Source organism: Lepisosteus platostomus, chromosome 13 (genome assembly GCF_059453375.1).
Source record: "Lepisosteus platostomus isolate fLepPlt1 chromosome 13, fLepPlt1.hap1, whole genome shotgun sequence".
In the NCBI taxonomy this organism is placed as follows: domain Eukaryota; kingdom Metazoa; phylum Chordata; class Actinopteri; order Semionotiformes; family Lepisosteidae; genus Lepisosteus; species Lepisosteus platostomus.
The window spans coordinates 17,545,329-17,562,873 of record NC_142623.1 but is presented as its reverse complement, the minus strand read 5'-3'; the positions used below and the strand labels follow the sequence as shown (position 1 = coordinate 17,562,873).

Here is a 17,545-nt window from a genome sequence, read left to right as displayed (position 1 = left end):
TGTCCTCTCCTTGTTGGCACTGATGCTAAGAAAAAAAATCATTCAGATCCTAAAGAACAGGTCCCTTGTGTACTATATCTTGACTTGTCCAGCCTCGCTCTGGCCCATTGTATAGGTCCTGTTAGATGACCCCTAGTTCAGTGCTGTTTTCAGTTCCGGAGATGATTCTGTTTTTTTTTCTGGGATAGATTAATTTTTCCTTGTCACAATCAAAGAAGTGCTTGTCAATACTTTGTCCAAGACCTAGGAGATTCATCTTTAACCTGTTCATTAGGGGCCTTGTTTATTGACAGCAGTATTAACATCATGCTGTACTGTATATTCTGGTTTTGTCAGTTTGCCGAAGCTGAGCAAGGCTGGATCTGGTCAGTACCGGTAAGGAATGCCTACAGTATAAAGAAATTTAGTTTTCTGCTGTAAGTGATGCTGTTGGATCAGCAGTAGGGAGTTCCTTCCGGTCATTAAAAATACCATGGAACCGTTTGTAAAATAGGCAGGTAAACCCTGGTGTCTTGGTTAATCACTGGCTTGTACAGTCTGGTATTCTTAAAGATCTCCCTTAATTCAACTGGTGAAGCATTTTCTCACTTTATTCACCATCTGATTTGCTGTGTAGGGGGGCCACTGGTGCATTACAGCTGCTTCGCATCATCTGGGCAGGTACCAGTGGGCAAGTGGGCAGGTGCACTTCAGTGGTGGATGTAGTTAAGGCCGAGGTTTTCCTTTAAGCATATTTATTATTTAGCTGAGGAGATGCATATATCAATTTCATTATATACCTTAAGTATTTTGTATGCTTTCTCTGCATTTGCTGTCTTTTTTTCTGCTTCTTGTCTGCTGCAGTTTTGTCCACCACAGTGCTGAAACCCATATTGTGCTCTTTTTTTGTGCATCTAAAGCTGTTTATGAATGTGACAACCTGCGGAAGAGTTTACAGCCTTTAACGTGTAGTAGTTCAGGTGGGGAGCTGCGTCAGCATGCGTAGGCTGCAAAGGAACAAGTAATAGGTTAATTCCATGCTGAAAAGAGAAGAAAGAAAACACAACGTTTCCGCGGTGGAGCCTTCTTCAGGTGTGAGCATTTAGGGAGATCTTGCTCACGGCTGAAACGTTGTGTTTTCTTTCTTCTCTTTTCAGCATGGAATAAACCTATTACTTATTCCTTTGCAGCCTTTAACATACAAGTTTTGGTACCAGTTACTATCAAGTCAATGCTGGAAAAATGCAAAGCTTTGATAAGAGATAAAGAATGAACCCATGTTACCAACTAGTTTGCTGACATTTTCAACAGTGTCTAATAAATGTTTGAAATTTCAGTTTATTTCAGAACTTTACGGTATCATATTAAAGCACTTTATGTATCATAATCACTGTGAATCAGCAATGAGTGTGATCACAGAAAGCCCTTGTTTATACAGAAATTAACATTCTCATTTCACTTTGATAAGTTTTTTTTTACTCTCCTTTCAGAATAATTGTTCCAACGGATATCAAAGGAGGATATAAAGTGTTCTCCAAGGTATTTTTCTCATTTACAAAATCTTTCTCGTCCATTGAAACAATTAGAATCTTTGGATCTAAATCAACTGATTGATCAGTTTTTGCTTAATATAACAGTTACAAGAGGAGGCCATTTGGTTCATCTAGCCTGATTGGAAGTTAGTAATTCATTGATCCTGGATACATTATTACATATTACCACGAACCTCACCAGGAAAAAGGTCATCTCAAAGTGCTTTTCAATGTCAGGGCAATATAATTATGAAGTCAAAGCTTAGGTAGGTGAAGTAATCATGTTGCATTGTAAAGTTGCATGGTTTGGCATGTGTGTGAGAAACCTGTTGATATCAGAATGGCCTGTTATAACCTGCTGAACTGAGAGTTTCTAGGACCAGGGTGAAGCTGCACTGTGTATTAGAATACCATGACGTCTGCATTACAGAAAAAGATATTAGGTTATTTGGTAGAGAAGCTAGAAAATTTGACATTCCTGTTTTTTGGCTTTTAATAATAATAATAATAATAATAATTGCTTACACTTATATAGCGCTTTTCTGGACACTCCACTCAAAGCGCTTTACAGGTAATGGGGACTCCCCTCCACCACCACCAATGTGCAGCATCCACCTGGATGATGCGACGGCAGCCATAGTGCGCCAGAACGCTCACCACATATCAGCTCTCAGTGGGGAGGAGAGCAGAGTAATGTAGCCAATTCATAGAGGGGGATTATTAGGAGGCCATGATTAGTAAGGGCCAATTGGTTACACCCCTACTCTTTTCGAGAAGCGCCCTGGGATTTTTTATGACCACAGAGAGTCAGGACCTCGGTTTTACGTCTCATCCGAAGGATGGCACCTGTTTACAGTATAGTGTCCCCGTCACTATACTGGGGCATTAGGACCCACATGGACCGCAGGGTGAGCGCCCCCCGCTGGCCCCACTAACACCTCTTCCAGCAGCAACCTTAGTTTTTCCCAGGAGGTCTCCCATCCAGGTACTGACCAGGCTCACACCTGCTTAGCTTCAGTGGGTTGCCAGTTGTGAGTTGCAGGGTGATATGGCTGCTTTTGCACACTTAGTGAAAATGTCATTTATATTCCCATACACACCTGTTTTTCTTATAGCTGTATGTTATGCACTCGTATGGGCAGAAGAAGGCTGTGCTCTGCTTGAATAAGTAAAGCTCCAACACCCTATTTTATCATACTGTAGCTATTAAGCAAGCGCTCCTCTCTCACAGCGCCCCCTTGTGTTCCTCAGGAGGAGGTTGCTTCCCAAGGTTCAGAGTTTGAGGCTGTCGTGGAGAGGTCACTGGACACCCGCCTCCCAGTGAAAGTGGAGTGTGTGTGGAGAGAGGACCCGGTGGGCAGTTCTCGCCAGGGGGGCACTAAGGCCTACACCCTGATTGCCATCCAGACTGCTGACAGCTTCGGGGAGGAGAGGTGAGAGGGCAAGGTCGCATTGCCAAGGAGGGTGCAGAGGCACTGAGACAGAAAATTTAAGCCTCACTTGTGCTATTCAATCATTCAAATTAATTTTCATACCATGCTTACACATTTTCTGTATGTGATTACAGAGCCCAGTACTCGGGCTCATCAGAGTGCTAGCTGATCGATTTTAGGGATACAGTTATGCCACTCCCTTGACTGCCAACACCGAAACATTGAATCTTGGTATTTACAAAGATTTATTAATTCTGCAAATGACGAGTACAGTGTTTTAAATCTCTGTGCTGTCTGGCTATCCACATTGAGTACCAGACCGTAGTCATTTACAGACAAGATGCAGTGCATGAGTGAAAGGCAACACACTTGATTCCATCAGTATCCCAATATTAACTATTTCTTCTAGTTCTAACTGAGATGCAACCCTGTAGATCATGTCACTGTGAGACAACTATCTCCTCTGGCACTGGTACTCCTGTCTCTGTGAGTTTTGTTCTGTTGGGACCTACTCATGAAATACGCTTATTTTAGTTTAAAAAGTGCTTGTTAATTCAATATTCATGTGTTCTTACCTTGGCAAAATCCTGCCCACGGTTATGATCAACCTTTCTTATCACGCCATGTCTGGTTATTACAAATCCTGTGGTCATCCATAACAGAGCAGCTGTCTCTCTGAGCCATCTGTGTCAGTTTGAACTACAGCTGTGGGACTCGCAGACCCTTCAGAAAGAAAACAAAGGCAAAGTTTTGTTTGCTGTGCTGTGACGCGTTTTTATTTTTGCTGGCCACATGGAGCAGGGTGCTGGACTTCTCCGACTGCCCCCTGGTGCACCTCTCCTCCAGCCTGTTTCCACATCAAGCCCACGCTGAGGCCTACACTTGCGTGTTCCTGCCCAGAGGACCACACCCCCCAGGCCCACTCACAGGTGAGACGCCAGCTGGGCCTTTTACAATTTAACTGCAGTTCTCCATTACATTTTCCACTGTCTTCCTTGTACAGTGCTTTCTTTTCCATTCTACTTTCCTCCTCAAGAGTTATGATAGTACCACGATTTACCATTAGGTTTATGACTCTGATATGCCACTTCCATAAAAAATATTCATGTGGTAATGCACAATCATGGTATTATCTGAGTTTAATTACACTGTAAGCATGGTAAAGCCTTTAGCCTTACTAAAAAAAAATCATCTTGATTTAACGCAGCTCTTCTGCATCAAACATGCAGCTGTTAACATTGGGGTGTTGGAACTCAGTGCTGCTGATGGGGTCTCAGGAAGGACAAATGGAGAACTTGTGTAGTGAAACTGGAACTAGGATACCGTTCATGCAGCATTGTTGCCAAAGACTCTAAAAGAGGAAGCAGCTCTTCTTAAATCATGTCTGATCTGCTTCTCCAGGTGGCAGTGCAGGTACCCAGGGTGTGTTCGCTCCAGTGCGGGACTGTCTGATCAAGAGGCTTGCTGCCCTGCGTCTGCCGCAGGATGCCCTGCCTGTGGCCCACCTCTGCGTGCTGCTTCTCCTGCTGCCGGAGACGGCTGAGCCTGGGTCAGCGAGAGGCCAGGCACAGGACGCCCCTTTGGAGGTGAGAGAGGGAGACTGCTCTCTCGATTACAGAATGCATGATTTTTCCCCGTTTCAAAAGCATGTGGATTTCTTTTTAATTTTTATTTGTATTGAAGTGTTAGCTCTTAAAAAAACTTTCAAAAATCTTGTTTAATGCCTGTTAATACTCCTTCTTGAAGCTGTGTTTTTTTAGCTGGCAAGTCTGTTCAGCATTCAGTCTTGTGTTTTATGGATTGGGGTCTGTGCTTTCAGATGATTTAACATCTGTTTGTGATCAGCTGTGAATAGGTGGCATGAAACTCCTTAAGCACTAACTCCTCTACTCCCCCAGGGGCTCGGGTGATGAAGGCACTACTGCCAGGCAGAGGTTGGGCTCTGTGATCTGGACGTCACAAGTTCAATCCTGGGTCTTGCCGTCATGGGAATTCCTCTGCTGGCAGTGCTCAGCTGGGTCAGCATCACTGGGGGGGGTAGGGTTAGGAATAGGTGGCCAGGGCTCTCTCAGCTTAGTGGCTGTAGAACACAGACCACTGCAACTCACGGTGACCTCATATCCATATCACCTCTGGTCAGCACTGAACTTCACGTCACTCTATGTTAATGCAGTGCTTGTAGCTTTTCAACTGAAAAATTGCTTGATTGGATCTTGAAGGAGCCTGTCTGCTCCCATCATTTTCTTCATTCGGGTACAGAACTATTTTAAATCTGATTTCTAAACTTATATTAAAAAAAGAAAGGCTTCCCTCTTTTCCTCAGGTTGTCTGGTTTTGCACAGAGCATTGCCAAATTAAGAGGTAAATATTTGTGTTGAATAACGAAGGTGTTTTTTTTTTTTGCTACCAGTCACTGTTTTAAATATAAAATAGGCATTAAAGTGCTTTCTGTTGTTGTGCACTGCTGTTAATGGGAAATCTGCAGAAGCTGATTTGTGGTGCGTGGCAGTACTACTGTGTGATTTCACAACATGGTATTCCCATCAGACCTTGGGACAGATGTATCAGTTCCTGCATGGCTGTGCCGCTCATCTTTGGGCTGTACGGCATCACGCTCGCACCCTCTGTGGAGTCCTGGAGTCACAGCCCTGGGAGGTGAGGTAGCACACCGACTGAGGTGACCACTGAGAATCCAAAGATAAAGCACAGTCCAATCTTTCATTTCAAGCAGTTATCCTCTTCTTAGTGATTTATCTGAGGATGTAATTAGCAAGCTCTTGTTCATATAACAGGTTTAATGTAATATTTAGAAAGAAATGTGTTGTGCCCCTCAAGTGAGCAGAGCAGAGCAGCATCGAGAAATAGAAATATCAGGTGGCTAGAATCAAAGATAACACCTGCACTCTTGATCAAGCTTTTAACTAGTCCTTAGAAGAGGCTTGCTGCCAGTAGCAAGAAAAGCTTTGTAGCACTACATTCTTTCCTGTTTTGCTAGTGAATGAGGTTGGCTGCGGACAGGATGTCCTCGTGACTGGATGTGGTAATGTATGTGCTGCTCTTGTGGCAGGCGGCCGATGCAGAGCTGTGTGGTGCTCTTGCGCGGAGGGTGAGAGGGCTGATGTTGGAATTTCTGAGCCGGGCCGTCCAGGAGGGTTTCTCCAGCGATTCCCTCCTTCATGCCAGGATCCTGAGCAGCTGGCTGGAATCTGTGTGTCTCCGACTGGAGCTGGGCCCCAGTCAGGCAGGGCTTGATGAACTGAGAGAGGTGAGGATGAGTCACTCTCATTGTCTCCCGTCACATTTCATTTCAAAAGATGTGACTGAGTGTCCCAAAACTTTTCAGAGATTGTTTTTTCCAAAAACACAGACAGAAAGACTATGTAACATTTGTAGTTAAAGTAGGGAGCTGCGTCAGCATGCGTAGACTGCAAAGGAACAAGTGGAGATTTATTTAATGCTGAAAAGAGAAGAAAAGAAACACAACGTTTCGGCTGTGGAGCCATCTTCGGGTGTGTAGCCTTCTTCCTCACCCATGTTTCTTTTCGTCTTTTTTCAGCATGGAGTAAACCTTTACTTGTTCCTTATGTAACATTTGTACAAGTTCAAGTCAAATTTGTAAAAATTGCTGGTTTTGGCTCTGTATAGTGTCGGTTATACCTTTAGAAAGTATTCTTAGTTAATTTGGCTGACATAACAATCCAAGGCAATTTTCGTTTGATAACCGGTATACTGTATAAAATAAAATATTGCGAACTCACCTGATTTTACAGTGTACGTTAGTGAGTGCTGTGAATGAACTCACTCACTGCTGGATACAGCCGACTATGACACTGAAAATGTAAATAAAGCATATTGTACTGTACACTATTCTCAATAATAATATGAAACAAAATCCTGTGACAGACAGGTTCTGCTGTCTCTGCAATGTTCTCTGCAATGTGAGATGCCAAAGAAGGATAAGGCTCTTGGTGATCCCTGATGCATACCACGACTCTTTCTCCCCACAGTGGTGCTCGTGCAGCTTGGTGCTGGAGTGCCAGCTGCTATCAGACTCTCTGTCCTGCCTGCCTGTCCTCACTGACATGAAACTGAAGGCAGACCGAGCCGCGGGAAAGCAGCCAGGAGACAGGGAGCCGGAGGTAACGTTGAGGGACACCCACCTGCGACTGCAACTTCTTAAGATTCCTGTTGGTTATTTGCCTGACTGATTCCTTTATCTCTGAAGTATAAACGTTTATATAAACAGGTCACAGGACCAGCAACATGGGACAGTAGCAAGTGCAGACATACAAGAGCAGTGTAATATTATGATGAGTCACCAGGTGTGCAGAACAGTATTCTGTATTGCACACACTTATCACAGCTTTGTCCCATGGCAGGACCCCAAAGAGACTCTTGAGATGTCATTGGCATTCTCGAGGGATCTGCTGTACAACATGGAAAGCTGTGTTGACCTCTCCCAGGGTGCAAGAGGACCTCTCGGAGGTTTAGAGCTGCAGGCCAGTCTGTCACAGGTGGGTTCTGTACTGCAGCTGGTGGGTGAAGCTTTTCCATCTGATATAGACATTTTCAGGTGAGCACCATCTAAATACACTATTTAAACCAGGTGTCAAGGTTTAGGCAGTAAGCAGGATATAAACTAAGATCCCATTACGGATGTATTCAAATAGCAAATAGTTGAATTCAGGTTACTTTATTTGTGTATTGACATATGTTTTTACTTTTCTGGGCTATGATGCACATACAGTAGTAGGCCAAGATATAAATCTTGAAAGTGTACTGACAGTACAGTATGATCAAATGCAAAAATGGGAAAATGATTTAGTGGTCAAAATACTTTATGTAATGGTTTATGCTTAATTGCTTTGCTTTACGTGGTCCTGATGGACTCCTGAAGTGTGTTTGTGGTGAAGGGCTGCTGGAGGTCTTTGCCCCAGCCCAACATGCTGAACTGTGTTTGCTGCAGTACCTGGTCAACTGTGGAGTGGATCGGTGCTGGCAGAGGTGCCTGTGGACGGTGCTGTCGGCCTCCCCCCTGCACCCCAACCCCTACCCCATTTTAGTGGACGAGTTCAGCAGGATGGCTCTGAGGTGAGGGATGGCGGAGTGCGTTCTGCTTCTGAACTTCATTCTGCACAGTCTTCGTCTGAAGCTGCACTGCTCTGTACAAGCAGGTCCTTGTCAGTGCTTCGATACTTGCAGAGTCCTTCTACTAAGAATGCTGCATGATCAGATCTGGAATGGGGTTGTTATACTTGTATGAAGCAATTAATACTTTCCAGAATGTTTCATCTACAGTACCTTAGAGGGATTCTGAAGCATGTTCTGTAGCATGGACACTGCTAAGTGACAGCAGAACAGATCCTGTTCTCCATTTGTTGCAGAATATTTGGTAACTCATCCTGTACTTATTCCTCCAGTGAATGTAGTCCTATCCTTTCATACACATTGGACTTCAGAGCAGGAGTCTTCACTCCTGGCCATGTGCTAGGAGATTTTTTTAGTCCAGTGTGGTATTATAGGTAACCACCAATTTCTAAAGACTTGGAATGATTTGATTGTGAGCTGTTAAGTCGATTTGTCAAAGTATGTAATTTAGAGAACATCTGGAATCAGAAATCTTCAGATTTCCTTTACTTGAACAATTACTTGCTTAATAATTCAGTTTGTTTACACATTTTTCACATCTTCAGAAGTCAGTGACTTAAAGCAAAGGACATGGGACACAAACTTATTATCTTCTGGCATTTGTTAATCATGAATTATTGATTTGAACAAAGCTAAAGTACATAATTATGACTCATTTTTTCTGGCAAGCATAAAAACTAGCAAATCACACCTTTATGATTTTTATTTTAGTTTTTTTGTATGTGCACGTTTCCCACAGGGTGGCGCTGTGGGACAGGTCTGATGCCCAGATCCTCAAGCAGGTGCAGCCGGGCTCCTCTAGACTTACAGACAGGGGGCAGCACCTGTACTGCGGCCCCGGTGGAGAGGGACATGGCTTGGAGAGTGCCCTGAGAGCCGCCCACCTCTCCCAGCTGCAAACTGTCCTGGGTCAGGCCCTCACACTGGTCTGCCAAGCAAGAGCTTCTGGGAGTTTCGAGGTAGAGGAGGCCCACTGTTATCACTGTTTTTGCAGACAGAAGCAATATTATTGTTTCTAATTATTTTAATGAATACAAAATAATAAAAAAAGTATGCTGTGGTAAGTTGAAAGTTAAAAATGTGCTCTATCCATAACACTTTTGTTCAATCTTACTGCTGCAGTTTGGCACTCCTCAAAGTTTAGATATCTGCATATTTATAAGGGTACCTTTTCAGCTGAATTAAGTGATAATAAAACCTCAATTAAGTGATAATAATTAAGATCACTGTTTAAGTGAAAGCCAGGATCTCTTGAGCTGGCTGGTATAGCCCTTAGACAGAGCACCTAGACACTGCCTGCCCCAGTTTCTGACTTCCCTGTGGTCTGGTCAGGTGAGGACAAGTCTGGCTGTGCTGTCCCCTGTGACCTGGCTTGGCACGCTCTGTCCCTTCCTCAGCAGCCTGGAGGTGACTGAGTTCTGCTACATCACTGCGCCACCTGGTGGCCTCACTGAGGTTCTGCAGGCATACTCCAGACTCGGTAAGCAGCAGCCAGCCTGTGAGCAACAGACGTCTGTCTAAATTCCTAAAAGGCTCATTCTCATTGCGTCAAGGCTCATTTTTACTTGTACTTTTTTACAGCACCTGGTAATTTAAAAAACAGAATTCAATTAGCATGCTTCAATGACTTTGTTAACAAAAAGCATGTTTTATTCTATTAAGCGCTTTGAGAAGGCACCATTAAAGGTGCTATATTAAATAAAGTTTACTATTATTGTTCTGGTTATGGCTGGGAGTTGTTATCTGGTAAGGGAAATACTAATATTAAATCTCTCCTGTTATGGAAGACAAAACAGTGGGAGAGTATATTAAAAAAAAACATTTACTACTGCAGTAATATTATTTCCTGATAAAATAATGTAAATTGTAAAAGGCAATGCAAATATCATTAAGTCTTATGAGAATTTCTGTTCAGGGTTTTATGAAAGCAAATGATTCCTCTTTTCCAAAAACAAGGTTAAACATGGCAGTTAAGCTGTGGTCTTGCTGGGAGCGAAACACCCTGTGTTAGAAGTATTTCCCCTTGAATACTCGAATGATGCAGCCGGTGTATCTCTGCAGTTCTTTCCCAGCTGATGGAGCTGGGGGAGAGGGAGGCCCTGAGTCCGTACGAGGTCCACCTGAGCCGAGGAGAAGTGTGGAGCCCGCGGAGCGTCGCCAGCTTCCCCTCCGCCTTCTGTGAGCGCTTCATTGAGGACCTGCAGGACGGCCACGCTGTCCGCCTCAAGGTGACTCCCGCAGTGCAGTATCGCACAGTGTGCTAAAGTTAGGGAGCATTTAAACTGACTTTATTATTTGTAGATATTTTTCTTCCTGCTGACATAAGTAAAAAACATATTGTCACCGCTGTGAACTGTAGACAGTCTCTTGAGTAAGAGACCGTGATGCCCCGAGGGTAGGGGTCGCCACTTGGGCACAGACAGGCGTGCCCAATTCTCCAGATGTGTCCCTTTTTGCCAGCTGGGGAACCTTTTCCGCACCTGTACACACAGCCCCTGGCATAGACAAACTGGGCGGCTGCTCCTCAATGGGCAACAGAACCTATTGTTAATCGACACGTTCAAATGTGAGAGAAAAATTCCCTACTGCGTCTCTTTCTGTTGCTGCTGTGGATGATCCTATTGGAAGACGGGGCAATAAAATGACAAACCACAATTGAGTATGTAATGATTCTGAAGCGCAGAAAAGAAGAGCGGGATAAGAGATCTCAAAACAGAATTGTTTATTGCTATTTATGCTTTTTATTACTTTCAGTGTTAAAATACATCATCTTTGTAAAATGTGTGCCTTTTATTTCTTATGTGTTTTTCAGAGCTGGTTAATACAAGTTTTCTAGTTACTGTATATAATTAATGTAATTGTTCTAAGTAGTAAAATAAGGTTGTGTTGAGAGCTGATAAGAGTAGTGTATGTGCCAATCATGATCTGGTGGGGCCCCTTTCCAAGGTCTTGCCTAGGGCCTCCATCAAGCTAGCGCCGGCCCTGTGTACACGCCCTGTCCTCCAACAGCGGTGCTGATTCCCAGACCCAGAGTCTGTGCCACTGCTTGGAATCCCTCACGTCGCCAACCCCTTCGCTTGCGAGTATCCGGGCTTGACGAGCTTCATCTTCATGACAAGCTCCCAGCTCCCACCCACCCACAACACAGAGCCTCCTTCTCCCACTCCACTCACCACCAGTCAGCCCTGGGACTTCCAGGTCCGCCTCCAGCCGCTAGCGCCCTCATCTGACACCACCAGACTGGGTCTCACACACGAACTACCTTCCGAGTCTGTTCTGCACCCCTCTCCATGCTGAGATTCACACTGTCCCTCATCAAACACACACACAACCTCTCAGGTGCCTCACTCTCACACCCCAGGTTGTGTACTCACAGCTGCTGGCGCACCTCGAACCCCTGCACATCCACCACTGTCTCTTCACGCACAAGCAGCTGCTGGTGCACCTCGAACCCCTGCCCATCCACCACTGTCTCTTCACTCACACACACACACACACACACACACACACACACACACACACACACACACACACACACACAAGCAGCTGCTGGTGCACCTCGAACCCCTGCCCATCCACCACTGTCTCTTCACACACACAAGCAGCTGCTGGCACACCTCGAACCCCTGCCCATCCACAACTGTCTCTTAACACACACAAGCAGCTGCTGGTGCACCTCGAACCCCTGCCCATCCACCACTGTCTCTTCACATGCACAAGCAGCTGCTGGTGCACCTCGAACCCCTAAATTATTCTTATTGTTCCTATTATTTATTAAAAAAACACAAGATTTTTAAATATAAATGCTTTATTAATGCATATCTGTTGAGGTGTTTTAGGTAATACATTTTAAAGAAACACTTGCATCCTGCCACATTTTTACTCATGCAACCATCTCTCAAAGTACATGTAGATAAACAGACCTTTAACTATGCTAAAGTTCATAAGTCTCATTCATCAAATTAATATTAACCCCATAGATTTAGGATTCTTGAAACGTTCAAAGACTGAAAGCTTTCAAATTAGAGCAAGGGGCCAGAGCATGAGAAGCTGCATATTTTATGGTTTCATTTAAAGCCTGTTTTGACTGCACACTCTCTCCACAGACCTTTCGGATGCCAGGGCAGTCAGAGTGGCATTTTGTGCCTTTGGTGAAGCACTTTGTCCTGTATTACCTCCAGGAGGGGAGCTCTGCCTGGCTCTGTTTTCCGAAACATGACCCCCTCACCATCTACCATGCTGTCTTCCGAACACAGGAGCAGGCTGCTTTTCATCTCCGCTCTGTGGGTTTGTACCGTGCCAACAACATTGGCTCACTCAGATATCATGTAATGTGTTCCGGTGCCTAACATTCACCAGGATTCTTTTTCACTGGACATTGAAGATACTCTAAATAACTTCATTAGCAGGAGCACAACATGAATGAATGCTCCTGCTAATGGTTATTTAGAGCATGGTGAATATGTTTTAAGATGAGTATACCTAGTAATTTTGAAATATGATGGCACTGTGATATGTTATGAGATTACAGTTTTCCACTGCAGCATATTGAAATCCTATACTATTTTGGCATCTGTACACTATTTTGAAGTAACTGTTCTCCTGTTAAAGTATATACCACTGGCAGGTACTGTAAAGTCCATGCCAATTCGTTTATGTGAGTTCCTTTTTATTTTATAGGCTCTTAATTTCCCTTTCCTCAGTGCCTAAAATATAGTGGGTCCATTCCAGTAGCAGGAACTGTCATCAAGCTATTGTGATGAAGTGTGTACAATTGTAACAACATAGGCTGATGATGTCACAATCGGCACAGCTTGCATGACAGTTTTAATTTTGCAGCCGTACACTGCACATACTGTACACAGAAGAAGATGGGAACACTCAGTCTTCTGTTTTCAAACCTGAGGTCTCTTTTGTGAGATTATATGAGGACCTGTTCCCAGGTTGGTTTGAGGAAACCCCTCCAAACTGCAGTGTCATGTACAGTATGTAGCCTGTGGCTCAGAAAGCTATCCAAACACAAGCTCTTGGAGAACATGACAGGACTTCATCTGAATCTGCTCAGTCAGATTGCACCGCTGGTAGTCCTGGAGTTCCCCCTTGGGACTAGAGTGCAGACTCTGGAATGGCTTCTAGGAATAATCTGCAGAGACAGGCAACACGGAGGGGCAGAACTTCATGCTAGTGTGGTCAATGGGACTGAAAAGCAAGGACCGGTCATTGTCGTCGGGTCTTATCCAGAGAGACTGCTTTTGGAGATCAAGATGACTAACCTACTGGAAAAAGGCATCTATGCTCTGCCCAGAGGCTTAGCGTGCAGGGAGCAGTCCTGGTTACACGACGGACAGAGAGGTGTGCTCACCTCAGCTGAGAGCATCAGTATCATCACAAAGATCCTGATAAACTTAACAGCCAGGGATGAGGAAGGGTATGTCCCTGGTCAACCCACTGTCAGACTTGACACTGGTGAGCCCATTCTCAGCAAGCTGGTTGCCTGCAATGTAATCGCCAAGCTGTACCCTATGCATGATTACTTGCTTCTTGTAGAACTGCGGAAAAAGTGGCATGATGGCATGTTCTTGGCTTTGGGGCAACCTTTGAGAGAAATCCAGGCCTACTTTGGGGAAAATGTTGGCCTCTATTTTGGTTTTTTTGGTTATTTCATCCGGGCTTTGCTTCTCAAGTCCATCCTTTTTCTATTCCTGTATTTTTTTCCCATACAATCAAATGCTAGACTTGTCTTCTCTCTTTTTTCCAACATCCTGTGGTTCAGCCTCTTCCTGGAGGGGTGGAAGCACCAACGAAACATGTTAACTTTGGAATGGGGGACTTCAGAGAGAAGGGAGGAAAGGCAAGTAGCTGTAGGTGGCAATAACAGAATCATGGGAATAAATCTCACTTTTGGGCACCAGAAGATCATTTCCTTCTCCAGGGAACTTTACTTCAAGACTCTTCTCCTCTCCATTCCATTTGTGGTCACCAGCTTGTTTGTCTCTGTAGGCCTAATTGTATTCTACATCCACCTGGAATCAATAGCAGGCAAATATCATTTCAGGGAGAAAAGCTGTTGTGGTGTTCCCCTCTACAGCCTTCCGGAGGTGTCCCTGACAGTTGCCATGCTGCTGCTGAACAGGGTATACAATGAGCTGGCCAAGCAACTCACTGAATGGGAGAACCATGAATCTGATGTGCTCCACCAGAAGTCTCTAGTAGCCAAACTTGTGATCTTTTACTTCTTTAACAACTTTGGTGTCCATTTCTATACTGCGTTCTACCTGCAAGACTTGGAAAAGCTCCGCAAACACATGGTGGCTCAGTTTGTGACCTACCAGATCCTCTGCGAAGTCAGCCAATCCATCCTGTCGTTTTTGATGACCAGGAAGCGCCATGGCAGGGAGCTTGTCAGAAGTGGCCAGGACCAGCTACAGCCTTTGGTTCTGTGCCAGATACAGTTGCAGAGCTGCAAGTCAGTCTACGAGAGCGAGCAGGATGACTACCTTGACCTTTTTCTGTCATTTTGCTACATGATATTCTTCTCTAGTGTCTACCCCCATGCAACCATTTTGTGCCTGCTCTACAACCTGACCAAAATCCTGCGAGACTCCTGGAGATTCTGCAGTGTTTTGCGCCGGCCCTTTCCTGGGCCGGCCACCACCAACAAGATCTGGCATCAGGCGTTCGAGCGCTTTGAAGCCATCGCATTGGTGACCAATGTCGCCTTGGTCTGGGTTTCTCCAGAGTTTCACCAGTTCTTCAAAGAGTACTCTACCACGCACCTTCTGATGGCCCTGGTGGCTCTCGAGCACGTGATGTTGGCCTTGAGGAGCACGGTAGTTTCGTTGATTCTTTTCATCTCCCAGGAGGTTAGGGCCAGGATCAGGAGGATGAGGTCTCACTCTCTGTAGTCTCAGCAGCAACAGTGACTTCAACATAAGTTACTGTAGCTTAACACAGCCTCTCAAGGACCTGCATGAGAAATGACCAAAAACGTAACATGCAGAATAAACCTCAGCATATTAATACCACAAGTGTCTTCGTGAAATAAAGTTTTGACTTGATTAATTCAAAAGTCTGCATTTCATTATTAGCAATTTAAAACATTCTGAAAATGTTTACACCTTCATTAACCAAAGATATTCTCAGATTTGTCAGCATGCTTGAGCCAGATTGTATCTTCCTTTTATTTGGTTAACTGAAGGGTTAACTGGAATCCTTTTTAGAAAATGAATAGTTAATGTAAAAAAAGTGCTTGGTACAAAAAATAATATAGTAACAACAGTTGTAGCCCTAAAGATTTTAGTGTAAAATGCAACAAGTAATATTAATGTTTTTATAGAACTATGTTTTGTTTTTTTAAAAAGTCATATTTGCTTTAATGCATCACAACAAGCCTATAAGACTTTATTGAAACTTGTGCTGAAAAGCATTACACATACATCAGACTTATGCAAAGCTGATCTCTTTATGTTGTATTAAATTGCTGAATTAATTGACATATCTTACACATATCCTTATGTCTTATACTTTCAGAGAACAGAGCCTAGAAATACATCTGCAGACATACAGAATGACCACAAGATGCCGCTAAATACTGCTTTTCTGAGTTCTTTTTGTTTTTTAATTTCAAGTGATAAGATTTCAAACAATTCTAATACTTTGAATTGAAACTGTGCTGAGGATTTTTCAGGACTCACAAGTTCTGTTCTGCATATCGTGCCCAGGACCAATTGGAGACCCTTTTAGCTGTGCCAACCTGCAGGAAGTAAAATCGCTGCTAGACTCCCAGATTGCTGACAGCTTTCTGAAGGGAAAGCTGCTATTAGGATACAGGTGAGCGATCTGAAGCCTGCCAGTGGATATGGACGTCCTAGTGCTGTCTCATTAAGTCCTGTTTTTGCTGACCCATCTGAACCATGCATTAAACCATATACACTGTAGCTGTAGTAAACATGGCTGCACTGGTATGTTCAATGAACTCTCACCTTTCTTCCAGCACAGAACCTGACTCACCCTCTGTCTTTCACTGCAGCATATCTTAATTGCGTCGTCCTTCTCTGCAGACTGATTGCACTGCGTGCCCTGGTCACTAGCGAAGAGGGCTGTCTCCCGTCCTGCTGGAGAATGGCCCACTCTATGTGCGGTCAGCTGGAGTACCTTTGTAGCATCGGGCAGAGTCTGCAGGTCAGTGCAACAGGATAGACTGGTGGTGTCACACCCTGTGGACCTCCAAGATCCCTCTAATCTCCCAGTCTGGTGTGGTGAGTTTCAGGAGGCAGGATTGGGGTCAGGAGTGGAGTATAATTTGGGAATATTTTGGTGTACTCCAGCACAACCAGATAAACAGTACTGGTACCAGCACTCTTGTTCATGAAAACACATATAGCTTTCCCCTTATTTCTATTCTTCTAATATGCATGTACTGAAGGATGTAGAGCACAGCAGTTTGAATCAGTGTCTGTTATGAGTTAAGGCACAAAGAAAATAAATTAAGTAGTACTGTGTTGCTAATGAAGAACAATCAAGCTTGTAACTTTTGCAATTTGCTGGCTAAAGCTGCATTTAGCATGTATACAGTTACCCAGGCTGTGTTTACCTTGAGAATTTAAAATCACACTGACTGCAGTAATTAGCACCTCACATTGAAGGAGCGATGCAGAACTTTGCCATTAATTAATATGATTATATTAACATGAGCAAAGCTCTGGCAAGCAATCAAAGAAAGTGTCTGCAAGCAAGAGAGGAGAGGAATTGTTTAAACCAGTTATGTTTTAAGATTTTACTTGCTGGTCCTAAATTAACAGTGATGTTCTTTAATTCAAACTGAATTCTTGACAGAAGTACTGTAGGTACAGGGCAAAAATCAATCGGCAAACTCCTGCCTCAGTTAAGCTATGTTGATAATTTGGTTTAATTTAGTTCATTTTTAAATCCTCCTGCTACACAATGACCTGAACAGTGGAGCAGCCTTTTTTTGAGCAGCTGTGGCACAGAATTCATATAGTTTCCCATTGAATGGATGCTTTGGTTGGGCCTGTTTTTAAAATACTCCTCAGCAAGAGCATGCTGTGCTGACCAGACCTCTTCTTCCTACAGTATGTCTTTGCGCCATCCACAGGAAGCAAGAAGTCAAACCAGAGACAGACTCTGTCAATGCACCAGGAGGCTGCAGGTGAGGATGTGAGGTGTTGTCTCTTTCTAACAGCCAGCCTTTGCAGTTGTGTGACACAAAATGCACAAACAAATGCACAAAAAGTGCATATAACATGAGTCTTAGGACTGATCAAAATGGATAGTTAAGACTGCAGCAAACAATCAGAGAGAAGATATGTGTTTTCTGATAACTTGCCCTGAATTATTGTGGTGTAACGTAGTAATAGCAGAGAGCAGTGTAGTGAACATTATTACAAAACTGGGTAAAAACAAAGCAAACAAATTAAGACCTGGGATAAAACC

General features: G+C 43.9%; 1 protein-coding gene across 7 annotated transcripts in view; it reads left to right on the top strand.

Annotated features, from left to right (window-relative positions):
• The window catches only part of LOC148650128 (uncharacterized), a 28,909-nt gene that overhangs the window by 9,119 nt on the left and 2,245 nt on the right, over window positions 1–17,545 (top strand). For 2 of the 7 annotated variants that reach the window (XM_088603624.1, XM_088603623.1), the window contains exons 6-21: window positions 1,470–1,518; window positions 2,763–2,944; window positions 3,743–3,873; window positions 4,346–4,530; window positions 5,492–5,599; window positions 6,012–6,209; window positions 6,952–7,131; window positions 7,324–7,458; window positions 7,911–8,035; window positions 8,832–9,051; window positions 9,425–9,572; window positions 10,154–10,320; window positions 12,199–12,379; window positions 15,814–15,922; window positions 16,153–16,273; window positions 17,186–17,261. In XM_088603624.1, the coding sequence (XP_088459750.1) occupies window positions 1,470–1,518; window positions 2,763–2,944; window positions 3,743–3,873; window positions 4,346–4,530; window positions 5,492–5,599; window positions 6,012–6,209; window positions 6,952–7,131; window positions 7,324–7,458; window positions 7,911–8,035; window positions 8,832–9,051; window positions 9,425–9,572; window positions 10,154–10,320; window positions 12,199–12,379; window positions 15,814–15,922; window positions 16,153–16,273; window positions 17,186–17,261 (2,315 nt within the window). Of the gene's footprint in view, window positions 1–1,469; window positions 1,519–2,762; window positions 2,945–3,742; window positions 3,874–4,345; window positions 4,531–5,491; window positions 5,600–6,011; window positions 6,210–6,951; window positions 7,132–7,323; window positions 7,459–7,910; window positions 8,036–8,831; window positions 9,052–9,424; window positions 9,573–10,153; window positions 10,321–12,198; window positions 12,380–15,813; window positions 15,923–16,152; window positions 16,351–17,185; window positions 17,262–17,545 lie in introns of all 7 variants that reach the window. The other 5 variants (XR_015926034.1, XM_088603627.1, XM_088603625.1 and 2 more) reach the window with 5 other exon arrangements.